The sequence below is a fragment of the Emydura macquarii genome, unplaced genomic scaffold, assembly GCF_026122565.2.
Source record: "Emydura macquarii macquarii isolate MOO-44397 ecotype Brisbane River unplaced genomic scaffold, CSIRO-AGI_Emac_v2 contig_2437, whole genome shotgun sequence".
Classification (NCBI taxonomy): Eukaryota; Metazoa; Chordata; order Testudines; family Chelidae; genus Emydura; species Emydura macquarii.
In genome coordinates, this window is record NW_027132574.1 from 816,642 (window position 1) to 835,710 (window position 19,069).

Genomic DNA, 19,069 nt, shown 5'->3' on the forward strand with positions numbered 1-19,069 from the left:
TGCCATAAGGGTGAGTGTCCATGACTTGGAGAAGAACTGCATTGCAGAGCTGGTGACACAGCACAAGGTACGGAAACAACATGCAACTCAACTGACACAACCAGGCAAATGGCTGTGTGGTCAGTGAGGTAAATGTTATTCTTTTCTAATTGCTCTATGGAGCCATGCGAACACCCATCAGCACAAACTGTGAAACTGTGATTGTTGATATCATCCTCAATATTGGGGTGACTAGTTGTAGTAGTTAGTAGTAATAGTATCTGAGTCCTGACCCGATGCTGGTCTTGAAGATCAGGACGAAAGCCTGGAAATTGCAATGGAAGCAAAGTGGGACTGAACCTCAGGGGTGAGGTGTTCATTGTAGTCATCCTATTGACACATTTTGCAGGAGTTAGACATCTACCTTGATTTCATCTTCAGGTATGAATATAGGAATTACAGTAGTTCAGTTTGGTGGTGATGAATGCATAGACCACTGTGACCAAATCCTCATTTGCGATGAAGGGGTAAAATTTCCAAGCAAGCCGGATGTGCAAGAAGAACTAGTCTTAGAAGACAAGTCTTCTGGACTAATGCCAAGTCAAAAAGGACCCTGAAGCTTCACATCATTTTTGTGAATGAGGGCAGACACTCTGATGGAAATAAAGGTCAGTCCCCCAACTAGCTCTTCAGTAAAAACAACAAGAGATCTCTATATCTATAAGATGCCTCTGTGTTACCTATTTTCTGTATTACTGCATCTGAAGAAGAGAGCTGAAGTCTCTCGAAAGCTTATGTCTGCAAATATTAAATTTGTTAGTCTTTAAAGTGCCGCAGATCTCCTGTTGTTTTTGCTGTATACAGACTAATACGGCTACCCCTCTGGAACTAGTTCTTCAGTGTTTCTCATTTCTCACCATCATCACTTATGTCTTGCCCAGGCTGAGTTTGAGTTAATTATTCTTTATCCAGATACTGATCTCATTTAGGCACACAGAATACAATGTGTTGTGTTAATATCAGTAGGAAAGAACATATACAGCTGTGTCTGTGGCACCTTACCACCCTTCCAAGAGACCTCAATCAGATACTTAAGAGGAGGGAAGACTCCATCAGTGAGGATTTTGGCGTAAAAACACCAGTTGCCCTTTACCATTTTTTGCATCCTGCTATAGAGGAATGAGTAGAGCTAAAGTGGTACTGGAGTAGAGAGCACAACTATGTCATGTAAGCAGATCAGAAGATCTTTCTTCCTTTAGCACGTATGAAGGATGTCAAGGTCTTTAGACTACTAAGAATCCTAGCTTTCTTTCATCCTTAGTCTCAGAGACCATATGAATAAATTCAAAGGTTTTGGAGTGGAAGGGACTGAGACTACTACACTTTCTCCTCTTTTCTTCATTGTTTGTCTTTTTCTGAGATTCTTTTTATTCTTTTATTGATTAGTCCATACTAACTGGTTTAACTAAAATAGGGCTGGTGATGGCATTAAAGCAGGGATTTGGTGATGCAGGCAAGGTAAGGTTTTTTTGTCCACATCAGAAAGAATAAGTCTCTCACTTCTACCATATACTCTACAAAGGACTGAATCTGGAAAACTCCAGATTATAGTTCTCAGATCTCTATAAAATCACATTTAGAGTCTTAAGATGTTCACTTTTATTCTTGACATTTACTAAAAAGTCATCTGTGTAGCAACCCACTCAAAATAATCTGTTAGACAAACAAGCAGAGACCACTTTACTAGCAAGAAATTAATATTGTTTTGTGTTAGATTTACTGTCACTTTGAAGTCTCCAAAAATTATTATGGTTCAATCATACAGAATGCCAGATGGGTACATAACAGAAATCAAATAACTTAAATAGTTTCAAAATTCTATCATTTTACCATTTATTTTCACACATAAAATGTACCCTATCTAACCTTTGTATACTGTTGTCCATTTGGATAAAGAGTCCTTTATTTTGTATTAGATGCAGTCAAATATTATCAATTGCTTATCTAACATACTAATTCCATCATATCTTTTCTCTTGAGGAAGTGGTAACATGGGATGAATCCTAGATATTTAAATATGGCAGCATACTGTAGAATTAATGGATCATGCAACTGGAAAAATACAGAGCTGCCAAATATAAGAATGAGCCAATGAGAGATTTGTGAGCATTTGGGGAAATGAACTCCTCTAGGGGAAAGTATAAATCTGCTGAATTTCAAAATATATCTATAAAGCTTTTAACAGGCCTTTATAATAATAGGCTAATATTTAACAGGCTTAGGAGCCATTTCCACTGGATTCACTTACTGCCCCTACAGTACTTCATATGCTGAGAGACAAATCAGTTCAAGATTGCTGGCTTTAGAATACAGAATGAAGAACACCTGTTTACTATTTTAAAAGAAAAAAAGAAAAAATAGTTTGAAATACCCAATATTAATGTTTTCAAAATCTATTGCAAAGAAAAAGTGAGTTCAAAATAGAAATGTAATTTGAGGATCCAAAAAATTAGGTTATGTGATAGAGATGCTTACTGGTCCTGGGAATTTTTTATGGGATATCACAATGTTTTACAACCAATCACTGTTTTGAATTCTGCCCCTCCTAACAATAACTAAGATTGTAATTATCTGATTATACTGTGAAATAAATGGTATTTTCGGTGTAGTTTCTAGTAGAAAAATATCAATTTAACAAAAATAATCTCACTGGAAGTTGGAGGACTAAACTGTCATGGAGGTGATGTTCCAAGTAAATGGCAAAGCACATTGTTGGAACAAAGTTAGGAAACTAGAACTTGTCTCATGCACAGTGACTAGAAGACTTATTTTCCAATGCTGTGAATCACTCATCTTTAACACCACTACATAGCTAGTCCAAGTAATAAATAAAAAAATAACATACTAAGGCTTAGATATCAAGCCTAATAAATTTGACATGCTGGATTATACGGAGAGCATTAGGACCTACTCCCTTAACCATTGACTTCCTTTCTCTCATGGCATCACTAGTATCTGAAAGCCCATGCTGTTACATGGGTGTAAGTTGTAAAGTCGTGTGTAAAAACACAAAAACCAAAAATGGGGGTTCTTGTTTCCATGTGTTGCGTTCTAGTGAGCAATGTTGCTGAAAGTACATGTTCTATATAGTTTGTGCACAGAGCTGCTTCCTGTTTGGAAGCACAACCAGCTGTTTATTACCCTACGTAGTAGTTATGCTTAACTTCTCTGATCAAATGTCACATTCCAAACACCAAAGACCCTTTGGACTCCAACATTTTATCTGGCTCCCACAGACCCCAGTGATGATTGAAACTGGTTGTATTCTAAACACAAAGAGCTCTCAACCATGCTCATACTTGCTTCCATTGCTTCGGACATTCTAAATTTCAGACTGACACACAGAATAATAATTCTGGAAGATGTGTGTTGATTTGTGCAGGTGTGAGATGAGAGGTGTGTGCTGCAGTTAGGAGTCATGTACATTGTTTGGGGTTGTGCGTGCTGGTTGTGTTGTTGGGTGGGTGGTTTTAAAGACCTGTGGCAGCTTGGCCAAGTAATCCACCATCTGTGCAAACCTCCTTTATAAAACCAATTAAATTGTTGTATGCAAATTATCTGTAGAGTAAGGGTGGTGATTGGTTGAGTTACTTCTGATATCACAATGGTCTACGATTCTTGGCATGGCATAGAATCATAGATCCATATGGTTAGAAGGGACTGCAAGAGTCATCTAGTCTAACTCCCTGCTAAAATGCAGATTTTGTTGTGTCTAAACCATCCAAGACAGATGTTTATCCAGCCTCCTTTTGAAAATCTCTGAATACATTCCTTGCAGTCACATGGGTGTGATTCATGAAGTCAAAATTGCTGAGAATTTAAACTGGATTATAACAGATTATGAAATTTAGTGGTGATTGAACCTGGTGATATTCTGAACAAAAGGAGTTCTCAGCCATGATCGTAGCTGTTTCCAGCACTTCACTTTCACTCAGACATTTTAAGCTTCAGAGTGACACACAGAGTGTTGGTCCTGGAATCTCATTATGTAGATAATCTGCAACCTCATCATCATCCTGTACAGCTCCCTTCATGTTCTTCATGCACCTTCCATCCTGGCTCACATTTCCCCTTACTTTCCCTCTTGATCCCTTTTTCATCACAATCTTTTCTACTTATTATTCCATAGGTTTCCCTTCCTCTCCCTTGTTCCTTCTTTTATGCTGCTTACTATGTTTTGAATATTATCACAGTCCTCAACCTCCATTTGCCCTCTTTCGCTTCCTTTGAAATCACTCCTTCCAGGAAGTCTTCCTTCCTTTCCCTCTTCTCACAATCAATCTCGGCGCCTTTTCATCCATGAAATGTTCTTAGATTGTAAGCAATCTGGGGCAGGAATCATGTCTTACCAAAGTATGTGAAATGTCACGTAAATTAATAGCAGTATATAAAGTACATAAATATAATATATTAGTAATAATATTTTCAATAATATGTCTGCAAATGATAAAAAGGTAAGTATATCTCACAAGGAAAAAATGTTTTGTTTTGTTTAAAATATTCCATGATTTGGAACATTTAAAAACAATTTTTTTTGGTTTGTTTTTTTTCAATTTTCCATGTATGTTTTTTTTTGTTTGCGTAGGAGGAAAAAACACTTACTCTCCTCCCCAAACACACCTTTCTCCAGGGGAGGGGGAAGTGATTTGTTTCCCAGAATAATTATTTCTTAAAAAAAAAAAAGGAAAATGTTCAATTTCATTTTCTTTAACCAAACACTAAGAATTCTGACTTCAGTGAATACATTATGTGAAAATTTTCTTTTTGGTTTAAAAGGCATTTGCATGGAAAAAATTATGTGGAAAACTTGACTAGCTATATCTCTTTTTTTGTTGTTTAAATTAGTCTTAGTATAAATTCCTGGTTTCAATCAAATCAAGGAAAACCTGTTTCTGTGTTGGAGTCAGGATTCACTGTGTATACCCCTATTCATGGAAGAATAAAAACCTTCATACAATGGCATATCAGTGTGATGTAGCATTAATACTATTTTGTTAGCACCAGATCATTAGCTCCAGTTTTTAATAGGATAGATTACAATTTTACAATTACATCTCACTTTAAGTATAGGAAGAGCCTATTCAAGCAAAAGGTATGATTAGGGAAATGTTATATCTAATTTATTTCCAATGTATCCTAATTACGTCTAAAGGGTGATATCTGCCCACTAGAGAACTAATCTGTTTATTTTATATGTTAAACAATATTGGGTGTGTTTACATGTGAAGGTATAGGCATAAATCAGTTTATACATGAATAGATACAAGTTACGCTTTATGGATTAAATAACACAAAACCTTTTAATGGTATTATTGTCTTATTGCTGTAGTTTAAAAATAACTCTCAAGAGATACCAGAGGTAATGGCCTAGATTCTCTGAAACTCAGTCTGTGATCAGACTGATTGGTTTAATATCCAACTTCCCTTTTTATATATATTTAAAGACTGAAGTAGAGGATTGTAACAATATAATCCCCTCAAAATATATTGCTTAAATTAAAAAGAAATCACAACCACTGAATTATGGGTTGTTTTTTTTATTTGTTGCTTTAACATTTCTAGCTTTTGTTTTTGTAAGGAGGGAATTCAGTGTAATTCCATATTGCCTGGATGATTGAAATAGGTATGTGAGTAAAAGACCCTCATACTCATGGGGAGAATTATCTTAATAAGAATGAGAAAGATCTGTTCAAAAGACAAATATAGACTACAGAAAAACACAAAAAGAGGTTATTCAGACCATCCATCTCTCTATTATCAAACTTACCCTCATTCCCCTGATCCCAGACTATTACTATTTTAACTGCCTTCATACAGCTGTATGAATTTCGAAGTTTGCCATGAATTAGATTTATGAACCATACAGTACTATGTAGCTATAATAAATGTTGGGCAATCCTGCTTTAACAGATGAACATTCCTGAAAATAAACATTATGAGATTCTGTTATCAGGAATAAACGAGTTGAAATATCATCAACTAGTTTTCAAAACTAATGCAAAGTTACTAATGCCTCTGTGTAGAACTAACACCTTTCAATATATTTACTTTACTTGGAACATAGAGTATATAAAATGTACTGCACACATAAAAGAACAAAAGCAAACTGGAGAAACAGAATGAATGCTATTAATTTATTACAGGGTTTGTTATTTTTCTTTTCCCTGACACAGCTGTAATGAACATGTTTGTCAAGATTATCTGTTGCTTTGTAAATTAGTATAGTAAAATTGGGTACTTTAAAAGGGACAATTTCACAAAGCTGAAAACAATTATGAGCCAAATCACCTGGGAGAAAGAATTTAAACAGAACAATATGAATGAAAATTGGGGACTGTTTAAGAACAATTTACTAGCTGCCCAAAAAGCAATAATCCCACATTTGAGTAAGAAGGCTACACTGTTTAAAAAACCCAACCTGGTTTGGAGGAGGGATTGATGGATAGATAAATATATAAAACAAATGAAAAAATGTGAAGTAGATTGAAATGAATATAAATTAGAAGTTGGGAATTGAAGAAAATTAGTAAGGGAAGTGTAATGAGGTGGTGTGGCCTCCTTCTGACCCATGGGGGGAGGAGCCACCACCCTGTCTAAGTGGGCGGAGATAAACCAACCTCACCCGTCTCACTGGAAATGGGTGGATGGGACAGGAAGTATAAATTCAGGGCCTCCAGCTCCATAGGGATGAAGCCAGCAAGGGAGGCTCACGCATCTGGCTCACTCCAGGCGGCTGCCTTTATTAATGCTCCCACAGGCGCCCTGCACACTGAGGAGGCTGTACATACAGGGGAAGGACCAGGACTGCCGCTGGGCACCTACCCTGGGGTCACCGAGGACACTCCGTGGACCCCAACTGCTGCCATTGCTGATAGGCCCATAGGTGCCCTGCCTGTCAAGGAGTCCCCACCTGCCAAGGAATTTCCAGGGCTGCCACTGGCCACATACCCCAGGGACACTGAAAACACCCCATGGACCCAGATACACATTAGAGAGGGGATAGGAAATAGCCCAGGGGCAGCTGACCACCATTTGGTTGTGTTGGGGCCTGCGGCCCAGTCAGCATGTTAAAATGGGACTCCCTGCTGACCCAGTAGTGGACCACTCCCCCACTATTAGGGCCCCGGGATGGGATGAGGTGAAGTTGGGTAAGTCTGCATTCCCTTATCCTGCCTGCCACCCATTGGGGTGGCAGCCAACCCTTACCTGAGCCTCTAACTATGGAGGTGAGCAAACCCCTGCCGTAGCTATAGACAGTTCCTTGCCCTGCCTTACATGTGGGCCTGGGGCTACAGACTGTTTGCCTGCCTCACCTTACCCAGGGGGCCTGGGCTACAGACTGCTTGCCTGCTCCGCCCTACCTGGGGGTCTGGAGCCATAGACTGCTTGCCTGCCTTTCCCTGCTATGCCTGACAGCCTGGCTACAGACTGCTTGCTGGCCCCGCCCTACCTGGGGGCCTGTGCTATAGACTGTTTGCTTGGCTGCTTGACCTGAGGGCCAGGGCTATAGACTGCTTCTTTTGCCCTACCCTGCCTGAGGACCAGGGCTATACTCTTCTTACCTATCCCACACTGCCTGAAGGTCAGGGTAGCTATGAGCAGTGTCCTTATCCTGCCCCATTGGAAGGCCAAGAGCAATTAACAGTTTATTGGCTAATTCCCACTGCCAATAGATGGTGACGAAGTGAGGTGGTGTGGCCTCCCTCCGACCCATAGGGGGAGCAGTGACCAGCACCCCTCTACAGGAAGCAAATTAATGCAAGGAGAAATATATGGCCAGTAGAGTTAAGGACAATAAAAGTAGATTTTAAAGTATATTAGGCGCAAAAGAAATCCATATTATGTTACTGGTTCATTACTAGATGGAAATGATAGAATTGTCAATAATGTGGAGCAGTCAGAAATGTTGAATAAATATCTCAGTACTGTACATGGGGAAAAAAGCAGATGATAGTCCTATCAAATAATTATGATGAAATCCTTTCCATTCCATCCATAACTTATGAGGATATTAAACAGCAGCTAATAAAGTTAGATATTTTTAAATCAGCAGGTCATGATAACTAGCACTCAAGAGTTTTAAAAAAGCTGGCCTTGGAGCTTTCTAGACTGTTAATGTTGATTTTCAATAACTCTTGGAACAATGGGGAAGCCCCAGGGGATTAGAAGAATGCTAATGTTCTTCCAGTATTTGTAAAAGGTTAACAGGATGACTTGGGTAATTATATAGGCCTGCTATCTTGACATTGATCTCTGGCAATATGAGCTGATATGAGGCAATATAATTAATACCAATTAACATGGTTTTATGGAAGATAGATTTTGTAAAGCTAACACGATTTTTTTTTTTTTTTTTTTTTTTTACAAGATCATAAGTTTGGTAGGTAAAGATAATAGCATTGATGTAATATACTTAGACCTTGAAAAGGCATTTGACTTGATACTGTACAATATTTTGATGAAGGAACTAGAACAATAAAAAAATCAACATGACATATATTTAGTCGATTAAAAAATGGCTAGTTTATAGGTGTGAAAATGTAATTGCAAATGCAGAATCATCAACATAACGGCGCATTTCTATTGGTGTCCTACAGAGATCAGGTCTTAAAAAGGTAAAACAAAGGAGCCACTTGAGATTGAGCCACTATGTCTAGTAACTTTTGTTTGAAAATTAATGTAGATCCCAAAAGAAATAACGTGGTGGACCATGTGTTGAAGATGCAACAGAAGGTTCATATCAATTTGAGTTAGAAATCTATATTATTATTGACTGCTGTCAAAACATAAGAAAGGCTATACTGAGTCAGACCAGTGGTTCATCTAGCCCAGTATCCTGTACAGGTGCCATCTTTTATTTTTGCCAGTGGATGCCAGTGGGGGAATGAGTTTTGGGGGAGGGATGAGGAGGACACGTGACCGTTCACGTGACTTGTCATGTGTCTCGCAGTGGCGGCTGTGCTCTCCCCCACTTAAGGGGGGGGGGATAGCTCTGTCCTTTTCCTGTTTCTCCCCCCTGCATGCTTGACCAATCTCCCTGGCAGCTGGGTGGGGAACCACTTCCAAACCTGGACCTTCCCGGCCACTTCTCTGCAGGGGCTTGCCTGGCAGACGTGGCTTTCTCTCTTTGCCCTGGGCTGGCTGCCAGGATAGTGGTCCTAGTGAACTGAAACTTGCCGAGGGGGGAGAAACTCCGGTTCACTTGGTCCCTGCCTCCGGCAGCCAGCCTGGACAGGAAGTGGGGGAGGCTACTTCCCTCGGCCAGACTCTTGCAGGTAGCTTCAGTGCTGCACACAACAGCGTTGCAGACAGTCCAGGTAGGGCTGCTGTGGGGTTGCAGTCTCTGGGGATGCTGGGCTGGCCTGCATGAGCAGGGGAGGGCCTTGGGTGGAAGGGGGGGCTAACAGCGGGAAGCAGCATCCCCTCCCAGCTGGAAGTGGTCAGTCCCACGCCCACCTCTGCTCCTGGCACAGCCTGGTGGGTGCTAAGGACCCACTGATTTTTTCTGATGGGTGGGGGGTGCCACTTCACAGCCCATCAATTGAAGCACCATCCCTGAAAGGCGCCTGATCGCTGGCCCTGATCAGTGGCTGCTGAGCAAATCCGATTTTTTTCTGGTGTGTGCTTAGGCACCCTGGCACCCACAGAACTCAGCACAGTGGCCAATGCCAGATGGTTCAGAGGGAATGAAAAGAACAGGCAATCATCGAATGATCCATCCTGTTGCCACTCCCAGCTTCTGGTAATCAGAGGCTTGGGACACCCAAAGCATGAGGTTGCATTCCTGACCATCTTGGTTAATAACCATTGATGGAGCTATCCTCCATGAACTTATCTAATTCTTTTTTTTAACCATTTTATAGTTTTGGCATTTACAACATCCCGTTAACAAGTTTCACGGGTTAACTGTATATTGTGTGAAGAAGTACTTCCTTTTGTTGGTTTTTAACCTGCTACCGATTAATTTCATTGGGTGACCTCTGGTTCGTGTTATGTAAAGGGGTAAATAACACTTTTTTATTCACTTTCTCCACACCATTTTTGATTGTATAAACCTCTAACATATCCCCTCTTAGTTGTCTCTTTGGCAAAATGAAAAGTCCCAATCTTTTTAATATCTCCTCATATGGAAGCTGCTCCATACCCTTAATCATTTTTGTTACTCTTCTCTGTACTTTCCCAATTTTAATACATCTTTTAGGAGATTTGGTGACCTGAACTGTCTGCAGTATTCAAGGTGTGGGCATACCATGCATTTATATAGGGGCATTATGATATTTTCTGTCTTATTATCTATCCCTTTCCTAATGGTTTCCTAACATTGCTATCTTTTTTGATTCTGCTGCACATTGAGCAGATGTTTACAGGAAACTATCCACGACTAAGACCTCTTTCTTGAGTAGTAACAGCTAATTTATAGCCCATCATTTTATAAGTATAGTTGAGATTATATTTTCCAATGTGCATTACTTTGCATCAGCTTCTATATAAGGCAGCATGACCTAGATAGAACACTAAATCAGCACTCAGGAGAACTGGATTCAGTTCCTGCTTCTACCACTGGCCCACTGGGTGACCTTGGGCAAGCAGTTTACTGCTAAGTCCCTCACTTTCCCCATATGTAAAATGGTAATAATGATACTGATTTCCTTTGTAAAGCCCTTTGAGATCTACTGATGAAAAGTGCTATATAAGGATTAGATATTATTAATATATCAGTTTTATGTAAAATCTCAAAAGACAAACACTCCTCAAAACCCAGAAATGGCTACTGCATTATTTCATCTGATTTTTTACCTGAATTTAACAATTACACACACACACACACACACACACACACACACCTCAGATGGCATCTATGATACAATTACGGTTCATAGATTTTAAGGTCAGAAAGAACTGTTACGAGTTTCTAGTATGACCTCCTGCATAACACTGGCCCTAAGATTTCACACAAGGGTTATTGCATCAAGTCCAATAAGTACTATTTTCACTATATTATAACTTTCAGAAGGCCATCCACATTTTCTTAAAGACTTGAAACAATGGATAATTTACCACATTATGTAATAATTCGCTTTAGTGTTAATTACCCTCTCTGTTAAAATTGTGTCTTATTTTAAATTATTCTGACTTCAATTTTCATCCACTAGATTAGAGTATGGCTTTGTCTGCTAGATTAAAGAGTTCTCTAGTAGATACTTATAGATAGTGATCAAGTCATCTCTTAGTATTTTCTTTAATAAATAAATAGATTGAGCTCCTTAAGTCTCTCACTGCAAAACATGTTTTCTGGACTACAAATCACTGTAGTTCTTCTATTCCTTCCATTATAGCCCCTGTGGCGATTTGTTTCCTCTTTTTGAAACTTTCAGAATGAAATTTTCCATGAGGTTTTTCAGTAAAAAAGTAAGTTTTTTTTTCCTTTTTAATTTCAATAAAAAATATGCAGCCATTTTAAAACAGAAGGATCAATTAACTTTTCTCCTATTGAAAAAGGCTTTTGCAAGCTTTTTGTTTTTGTTTTAATAGCTTCATGGTCAAAAGAGCTGATGGGAGAAAGCTGATATTTGAAATAGTCCTCACTGAGGAGATGTGCCTTTGAATGTTCAGGAGAATTTTGGTTTTGATTGAGAACGGACTTTTGCAAAATGTACTATCTGAACAGTCCATTTTTCACAGGGATTTTACACTAAGCTTCTAAACTAACAAACTGCCTGCAGTAAAACCCTTTGAAATTAGTGGAAAGACTCCTGTTGACATCAATGGGCTATGCATTGTGAGCAAAGTGAGCAAAGCTGTGCTGTGTATGGATATGTGTCTAATTTAACTTCAAAGTATAAAGTGTTCTAAAGGTAGGGAAAAAATGAGGCCAGGGCTCCATTGTTCAATCCCTATTATTGTTCATTATTTGTTTTATAGTAGCACCTACAGTCCCTTTATTTAAGAATGCTGTTGCTTTGTTCTTTCAAAACCAGGAATGCATTACTGTCTAACTTGTGAGATCACATCCTGTGTATGTAACTTATTTTTTCCCTTTATTTTGAGCATACACTACTTCTTTACAGGGACCTCACCTAAGATACCATTAAAACATATTTGTGTTAAATTAATAAAATGTGTGTATGTTTGTTTCCCAAAACTGCTACTTTAAATTATTATCCTTTCATGCACATGACTTTCATGTTTCAGACTGTTAAATCAGGCAGATTTTTTTATACTCATAGTTGTATTTTGTGAGTGCACACAATAAAAATATGGCATAGCAAAACAAGGAATGACATTTTTGTTTATCAACCATGAAAAAAGTAATAAAATATAGCCATAAGCTTTGCAATTTATAAGGTAAAATCAACATGAAATGTCAAAATAAGAATTCAATCTTAATGGAATGTCCACAGTGATACAAAAACTGCTGACAAAATTGTGACATTCTAAATCCTGAAAAGCTGAAAGGGCACTAGTATTGGGTAAAAAATACCTATCTTGGAAAAAAAAACGCACTACCAGTGATATTGCAACATCAACACAGCTAGAATATGTTAGAAAACATTGGGTTTCAACCTTTTTTCATTTTCAGATACCTACAAAATATTCAAATGGATGTGCAGACCACATTGGAAATCTTAGACGTAGACTATAGACCCCCATGGTTCTTGGATCACAGGTTAAAAACTACAGTCATAAAAGCACTGGACCATAGGAGACACACTTTCTCCTTTAGCTCCCTATGGAGATGGTTAGACACACAAGGCTGTGCACTCAATGAGACTTCAATGGTATTTGGATTAGGACGATAATCCCATGCCCACCATTTATCCATGTAAGAATCAGACACAAATGCAACTTTTTTAAAAACTAAAGTTACTTACCAATTCCTAAAATTAAAATGCCTCAGTAAATACTTTATGAGTTGTAGAAACATTCAAGCAGTTATCCAGTAGAGATCATGTGCTCTGAACCATGGATAGGACTTCTGCTTCCAGTTATATGAGATCTACACCTCCAATCACAATCAGTTACTTTTTGTGAATTTGTAATCTAATTCTAGAACCTGCTTAAGCATATTGTTGGCATTTAAATAAATTAAAGTAGCATTTTAATACTCAAAAGTAATGGAAAAGGAGGGTGGGCCACTTTTGAACTGCAGAGGCAATCCATATTTGGAAAGAAGTCATATTTCATGATAAACTCCAATGGTTACAAAACACAGCAGCCCATATGCTGCCATTACACTTTATTAGAGTTAACAGAAACATGTGAATGATTATGTGAAAAAAACCCAATATCTGAAGTTTTCATTTGGCAGGGCTCAAAATGGACCCATTTTCTATTTTTGCAACATTAGTCATGGTACTTTTTAACAACATTTCTTGTAAATTATCATAAAAGATTTATCAAAAACTTGTTTTCTTATTGAAAATTGGGGCTTATGTAAATAAAAATGTCAATGGTTGCAAACACAATTTTATTCAATATTTTGATTAATGTGGGAATTTTACACAAAAATGGAAAATTTAAATGACAATTTTTCTCAGTAAGTTTGTTTTTAAAAAAATTATTTAGAAAACAAAAATTTTACATGCAAAAAATTTTGTCCAGATCTATTTTTTTAAATTCTTTTAAAAACAGATTGATCAATGTGAATATCAATAAAAAAGCCAACTAAATTTGAACTTCAGTATCTAATGTGTGTATGGTCTTTCCTTATCCTCATATTAAAGGTGAATTTGAACAAAAACACTGCATCCTATCATCAGTACTACTGCCAATTCTCCACTCCTCCCTCCCCCCCTCTCCCCCCCCAACACACCCAACACAGTCACTCCAACTTGGGGACATTTTCGTGGCTCAAGACTATTATTAAAATGTGCTGAACTGAAACATCAAATCTGAGCTTCCATGAACTTTACAGAAATTTGGATTTAGATCTATTTTCAAAACTAAACTTTAATAACTTAGACCCACTCTTCTTTATTCCTGTGTGTCATATGTTGGAAATCATATGTCTTACAGACATTTAAGCATATTACATGAACACCATTACTGTTATAAATCAAAATCAAAGCGGCATATTAGCTTTTATTCAGTCTTCTGGAACTTCCCTAGTGTTCCAAATCAGCATTTACAGTCCAGTGAGTTTTCAGATAGCTCTTTTAAAACTCTTTGATGCAAGTTATTTGGACCAATTGATTTTAAAATGGTGAACGTTAGTAGCTGCTGTTTAGCATGCTCCTGAAGTAATAATGGAATGGAAACTGTGATCCTATGATATGACTATATCATCTGTTTTTCCCTCCAAATTCAGAACACAAATATTTATTGAAGATTTCCACCTTTTCTGCATTATTTTTCATAAATCCACTAGTTCCATCTAGTAATGGATCAATAATATTCTTGGGATTCTTTGTGTTCCTAATATATTTAAAAACCTCTTTCTTGCTGTCCTTAACTCCACTGGCCATAGATTTTTCCTTGTACACCATGGTTCCCCTTTCAGTTCTCTACAATTCCTAGTTTCTGATTTATATTCATTACTATCAACTTTCTCTTTCTTTTATTTCTTATTTTATATATGTAATATTTGGTGAATTCACTTCCTCTCTAAACTAGGTCTTTAAATATATATATATATATATATATATATATATATATATATATATATATATGGACTTTTTCCTTGACTGTAGGATTGTGGCCTTTTGGGGCATCTAGTAAAGTGTTTTTAAACAATTCACAATTATCATTCACATTTTTCTGACTAAGTTATTCCTCTCAGCTGATTTAGCTCAGAATTGTTTTAAAGTCTGTGAAATTGGCCCTTTTAAAGCATAAAGAATATACATTACTATTCATGGATGACCAGTTTCAGCAAGTACTATCATCCCAGATTCAAGGAAGTAAGGTATTGGCCACCAAGGAACCAGAGATAGTGAAAATCACAGAGGAAGCTAGGTAATTTGCAATGACCAGAAGCCAAGGATTAAGTAGTGTTCTATACAGCTACAGGCAGATGAAGCTGGACAGGCTATGACTATTAGAATTGGTCAGGAACTTTCCAATGAAACATGGGGGGGAGGGAGTTGTCTAAAAATACCAATTTGTTGAAACCAAGAAGTGTCATGGAAACATCAGTTTTGACGACCTTCTGAGAAAACTGGGGAGCCTGGGCTTTCAAGGTTTGCAGCTTTGGGGTATTTCCACCATATGAACTGTTCCATGTAGGGGGACCCCAAGGATTCTAGATTCCATGCTGTGGAGATAAGTTTGAAGTGAAACATTCAGATTATTTTGATTCTTCCCTCCTTCCTCTGGAAATTTCAAAAGAAAAAAAAGTCTACTTTTCCCTTTCTAAATGAATTTTTTTCTCTCAGAATTTTGGAAATTCCTTTGAAATAGAAATTTCAATTATTGACCAGCTTTGGACTCTACCTGAAAGAAGAGGACCAGAAGGTACTGCACACAGTTAGAAGTATCAAATCATGATATTTCAGCTTAGAAAATGCAGAAGATATTTTCTATTGCTAATATACCAATGATAGTAGCCCAGGCAACAACCAAGAGGAATTGGAAATTCTGACTGATGAAAAATTTAATATAATTGGAATTACTGAAACCAAGTAGGATGATTCACACGAATGGAATGTTAAAATCACTGGTTAAAACCAGAGTAGGAAGGTTGGAGTGAGTAAAAAAGATGGAGGTGGCATTGACAATGAAGTCGAGTTTTATAGTTTGATAACTCAGAAGTGCAGGACCTTGAATGCATATGGATCAACATGCTGATTAAAAAGAACAGTAGGGGGTGCTAATGGGACTCTATTAACAGACCACCAAATTAAACCAAAGAGCAGTGTAATAGAAAATAAGAGCCTGAGATATGAGGCCTAGTATAACAGGCCAGATATGAGGCCTGAGACCTAGCATAGCAGGTCAGAGGCCAGAGGTAAAGTAATGGTCAAGTCTATAATAAAGCAAAGTTAGCAGAAGTCATGCTGTGAATGCTGGCAGGCTCATAGTAACTGGCAAGAACAGAACAAACACATTCCAAAGAAGTACTAGGCACAAGCACATCCTAATACCTCGGAGATAACGAGGGCTTACTGACCTCTCCAAATGACACTAAAATGGATAGAAATGTCTTGTTAATATGATGAATAGGGACGTTTTGACTGAACCATCCAGTAAAAGGTAACGGGTGGTATCTCATCACGTCAAAAAGTGGTACCTTGCCACATCAGGAGTGGCTACTATACTCGTCAGAGGGTCAATACACAATTTGTTTGTATCAGTCTGTAAAAGAAGGTCTCAGAGGAAACATCTTTGTCGGGCCGAGTGGGGAACGGAGAGTTCCGACGCTTACTGAGCTAGTACCATGGTCAAGGACATACATGTATGAAGAGTACTTGTAGCACATATAAGACGCTTTTTAACCGTACTCGTTTGACAATAAACTTGGCCAGGTGCCTACGTTACTGAAAGGATCTCTGGTCTTATTGAATAATCCAATCATGGAGTGATGTCTTGGTTACCTGCACAGAGATGGGACAGCTTACACACGGGGAGCACACACACATAGTCGTCAACTGACAACAAGCAGGATGAGCTACTCTGTGAGCACCGTTTGTAATTGTGGAAAGACAAAACTGTTTTGTTATGGGGACATCACTTTTGGAGATGCGTTCTGGAGGCTTCATGCAGCCATAGGAAAATTTCACTGAACTTTCTAAAAATTATACATAATTTCCTGCACCCTGCATGAGGTAACTGTATTTTGGACCCCATAACGATGAAAATGAATCAATCATTGTATTGGATATTAGTAATTACTTAAGGGTCAGTGATTATAACCTGGTAATATTAAATATATTAAACAAAGGACAGTTGCAACCACTAATATATTTATTTGATGCTTCAAAGGGGCTAATTTTCCAAAAGTAAAGAAAATTATCAGTGAAGCTGATTGGGAGAAAAAGCTTAAGCAGAAAAATGTACATAAAAATTGGGAGTTAGAATTTATTAAGTGGCCAAAAATACATGATTTCACAATAAAGAAAAAACAATTTAAGGCAGAATTCCACCCTAGTTCAGTGGCAAAGTGAAGGAAATAATTCAAAATAAAAATGAAATATATAACAAATGGGGGAAGAGGGAAATAGATATTAATCAATATTAAATTAAAATTATTAAGTGTATTAAACTGATGAGGAGCTGAGCACATGAATGAAAAGACCATGGCTGACAGGACTGAAGACAATAAAAAAAAATTCATAAATGTATTAGGAACTAAACAAATATTAGCAATGGTATAAGCCCTTAATAGATGGAGATGGTAAAATTTTTAATAACAATAAAGAAGAGACAGAAGTTTCTGAAACTATAACTGGGTTCAAAGAAGAATTACATACATTCATAGAGGATAGCTCCATCAATGGCTATTAGCCAAGATGGTCAGGGATCCAAACCCATGCTCTTGGTGTCCCTAGCTCTGAATGCCAGAAGTTGGGATTGGACAACAGGGGTTGGATCACTCAATGATTGCCTGAGGAGTCAAAGAGAAGTGAAACTAACAGGAGAATGCTGGATGTGGGCAGTCCCATGCTGATGCGTGCGTGGGTGCCTGGTGTGCCTTCCCACTGGGGGGAGAAGTGCAGGGAAAGAGGTGGGGCCACCACAGCCCCATGTGCTTGGGCATCTTTCGGCTGCAGCAGCTCATAGGGAAGGCTTAGTCTTCCCCCGCCTTTAATACGGGCTGCCCATGTTGACAAATTACTCCTATTTTGATAAGAATCACTTCCTATTTTCATTTACAGTAGATATTTATTCCAAAAATAAGCTTGCTCCCTTTTACACTGTAGCAACTTCAGGTTTCAATGCATTAGATTGCTAATTTGACATAATGAAACAACAGGAGGTCAGACTGGTTGATCACAAAATGGTCCCTCCTGGCCTTGGAATCTGTGAATTGGAAACTATGCTACAATGCAGATTTAGTGACCTAACAACCTGAAATGACTGAAGGTAAAAAGCACCACTACCTCCCCTTATGTTAAACCACTGCTTCCAATGAGAGGAGGTCTAGTCAATCCACAAAAAATGTAGTGGGGTTATGGGGGGAAGATGCTCCACCAGTTAGTCATACTGTATAGGTATAGTATATTTAGACTGGCAGATTGTATTCAGGTACATTATATTCAGACTTTTGAAAACTGATCTACAGCAGCAAATCAAACATAATAAAGGAAAATTACACTCAAGCATGTCAATTTTTGTGTGTGTAATACAAATTGTATAAAAAGCTTTGCATCATTAGACTGCAGAAAATAAGTTGATCTGATATTGTGAATGGCCTCTTTTCAATGTTACCAATAGTTTCTTTAAAGATCTTCACAGCCCAGAAATCCAGTATGATATCTTACTTACATGCTTTCTCTGCCCCTAGATTGTCATAAGAAATTTGAAAAAAAACAATTTCAGTAAGTACATGAGAAGAAAACAAAATCATTCCACATTTATGAAACACAGCCAGGAGGTTACCATGGTTACAGATTTTAAAATACAGAATTCGCTAAAGATTCTGGTGTGAATACTAGTGATATTTTCAGAAGGTTTATACAACACTTTCTTTCACTGATATGCAACTCAACTCTTCTAGGATTCAAACTACCTGTTCCGCAAGAAAATTTTAAAAAATAAAAAACACTGACCACATAATAATTCTTCACTGTATTGCAAGAGCACTTGCACAGTTCTCTTCTCTTTTTAAAGAAAGCAAATCTGAACCCTAAACAGTGTATGAATCTAGCTATAAAAATGAGTTATATTTCTCTGCTGAATATTAGTCTAGATTTTAAACCCACATACCACCTGACTACTTACCTGGTAAGCAGCTACAGTAAAATTCACCAATCAAATCATGGCAATGGGCTCCATTTTTGCAGGGCTTTAAGGCACATTCATCAATGTCCATTGAACAGTTTTTGTCTGACGGAAAGAAAATGAAACATTAAAACTATAAATCACGTTGGGT

At 37.8% G+C, this 19,069-nt stretch overlaps 1 protein-coding gene across 1 annotated transcript in view; it reads right to left on the bottom strand.

The window, feature by feature from the left end:
• Positions 1-19,069, bottom strand: part of LOC137162626 (protein eyes shut homolog) — a 340,220-nt gene that overhangs the window by 198,409 nt on the left and 122,742 nt on the right. The window contains exon 3 of the mRNA XM_067562533.1: positions 18,919-19,023. Within this exon, the coding sequence (XP_067418634.1) occupies positions 18,919-19,023 (105 nt within the window). The remainder of the gene's footprint in view (positions 1-18,918; positions 19,024-19,069) is intronic.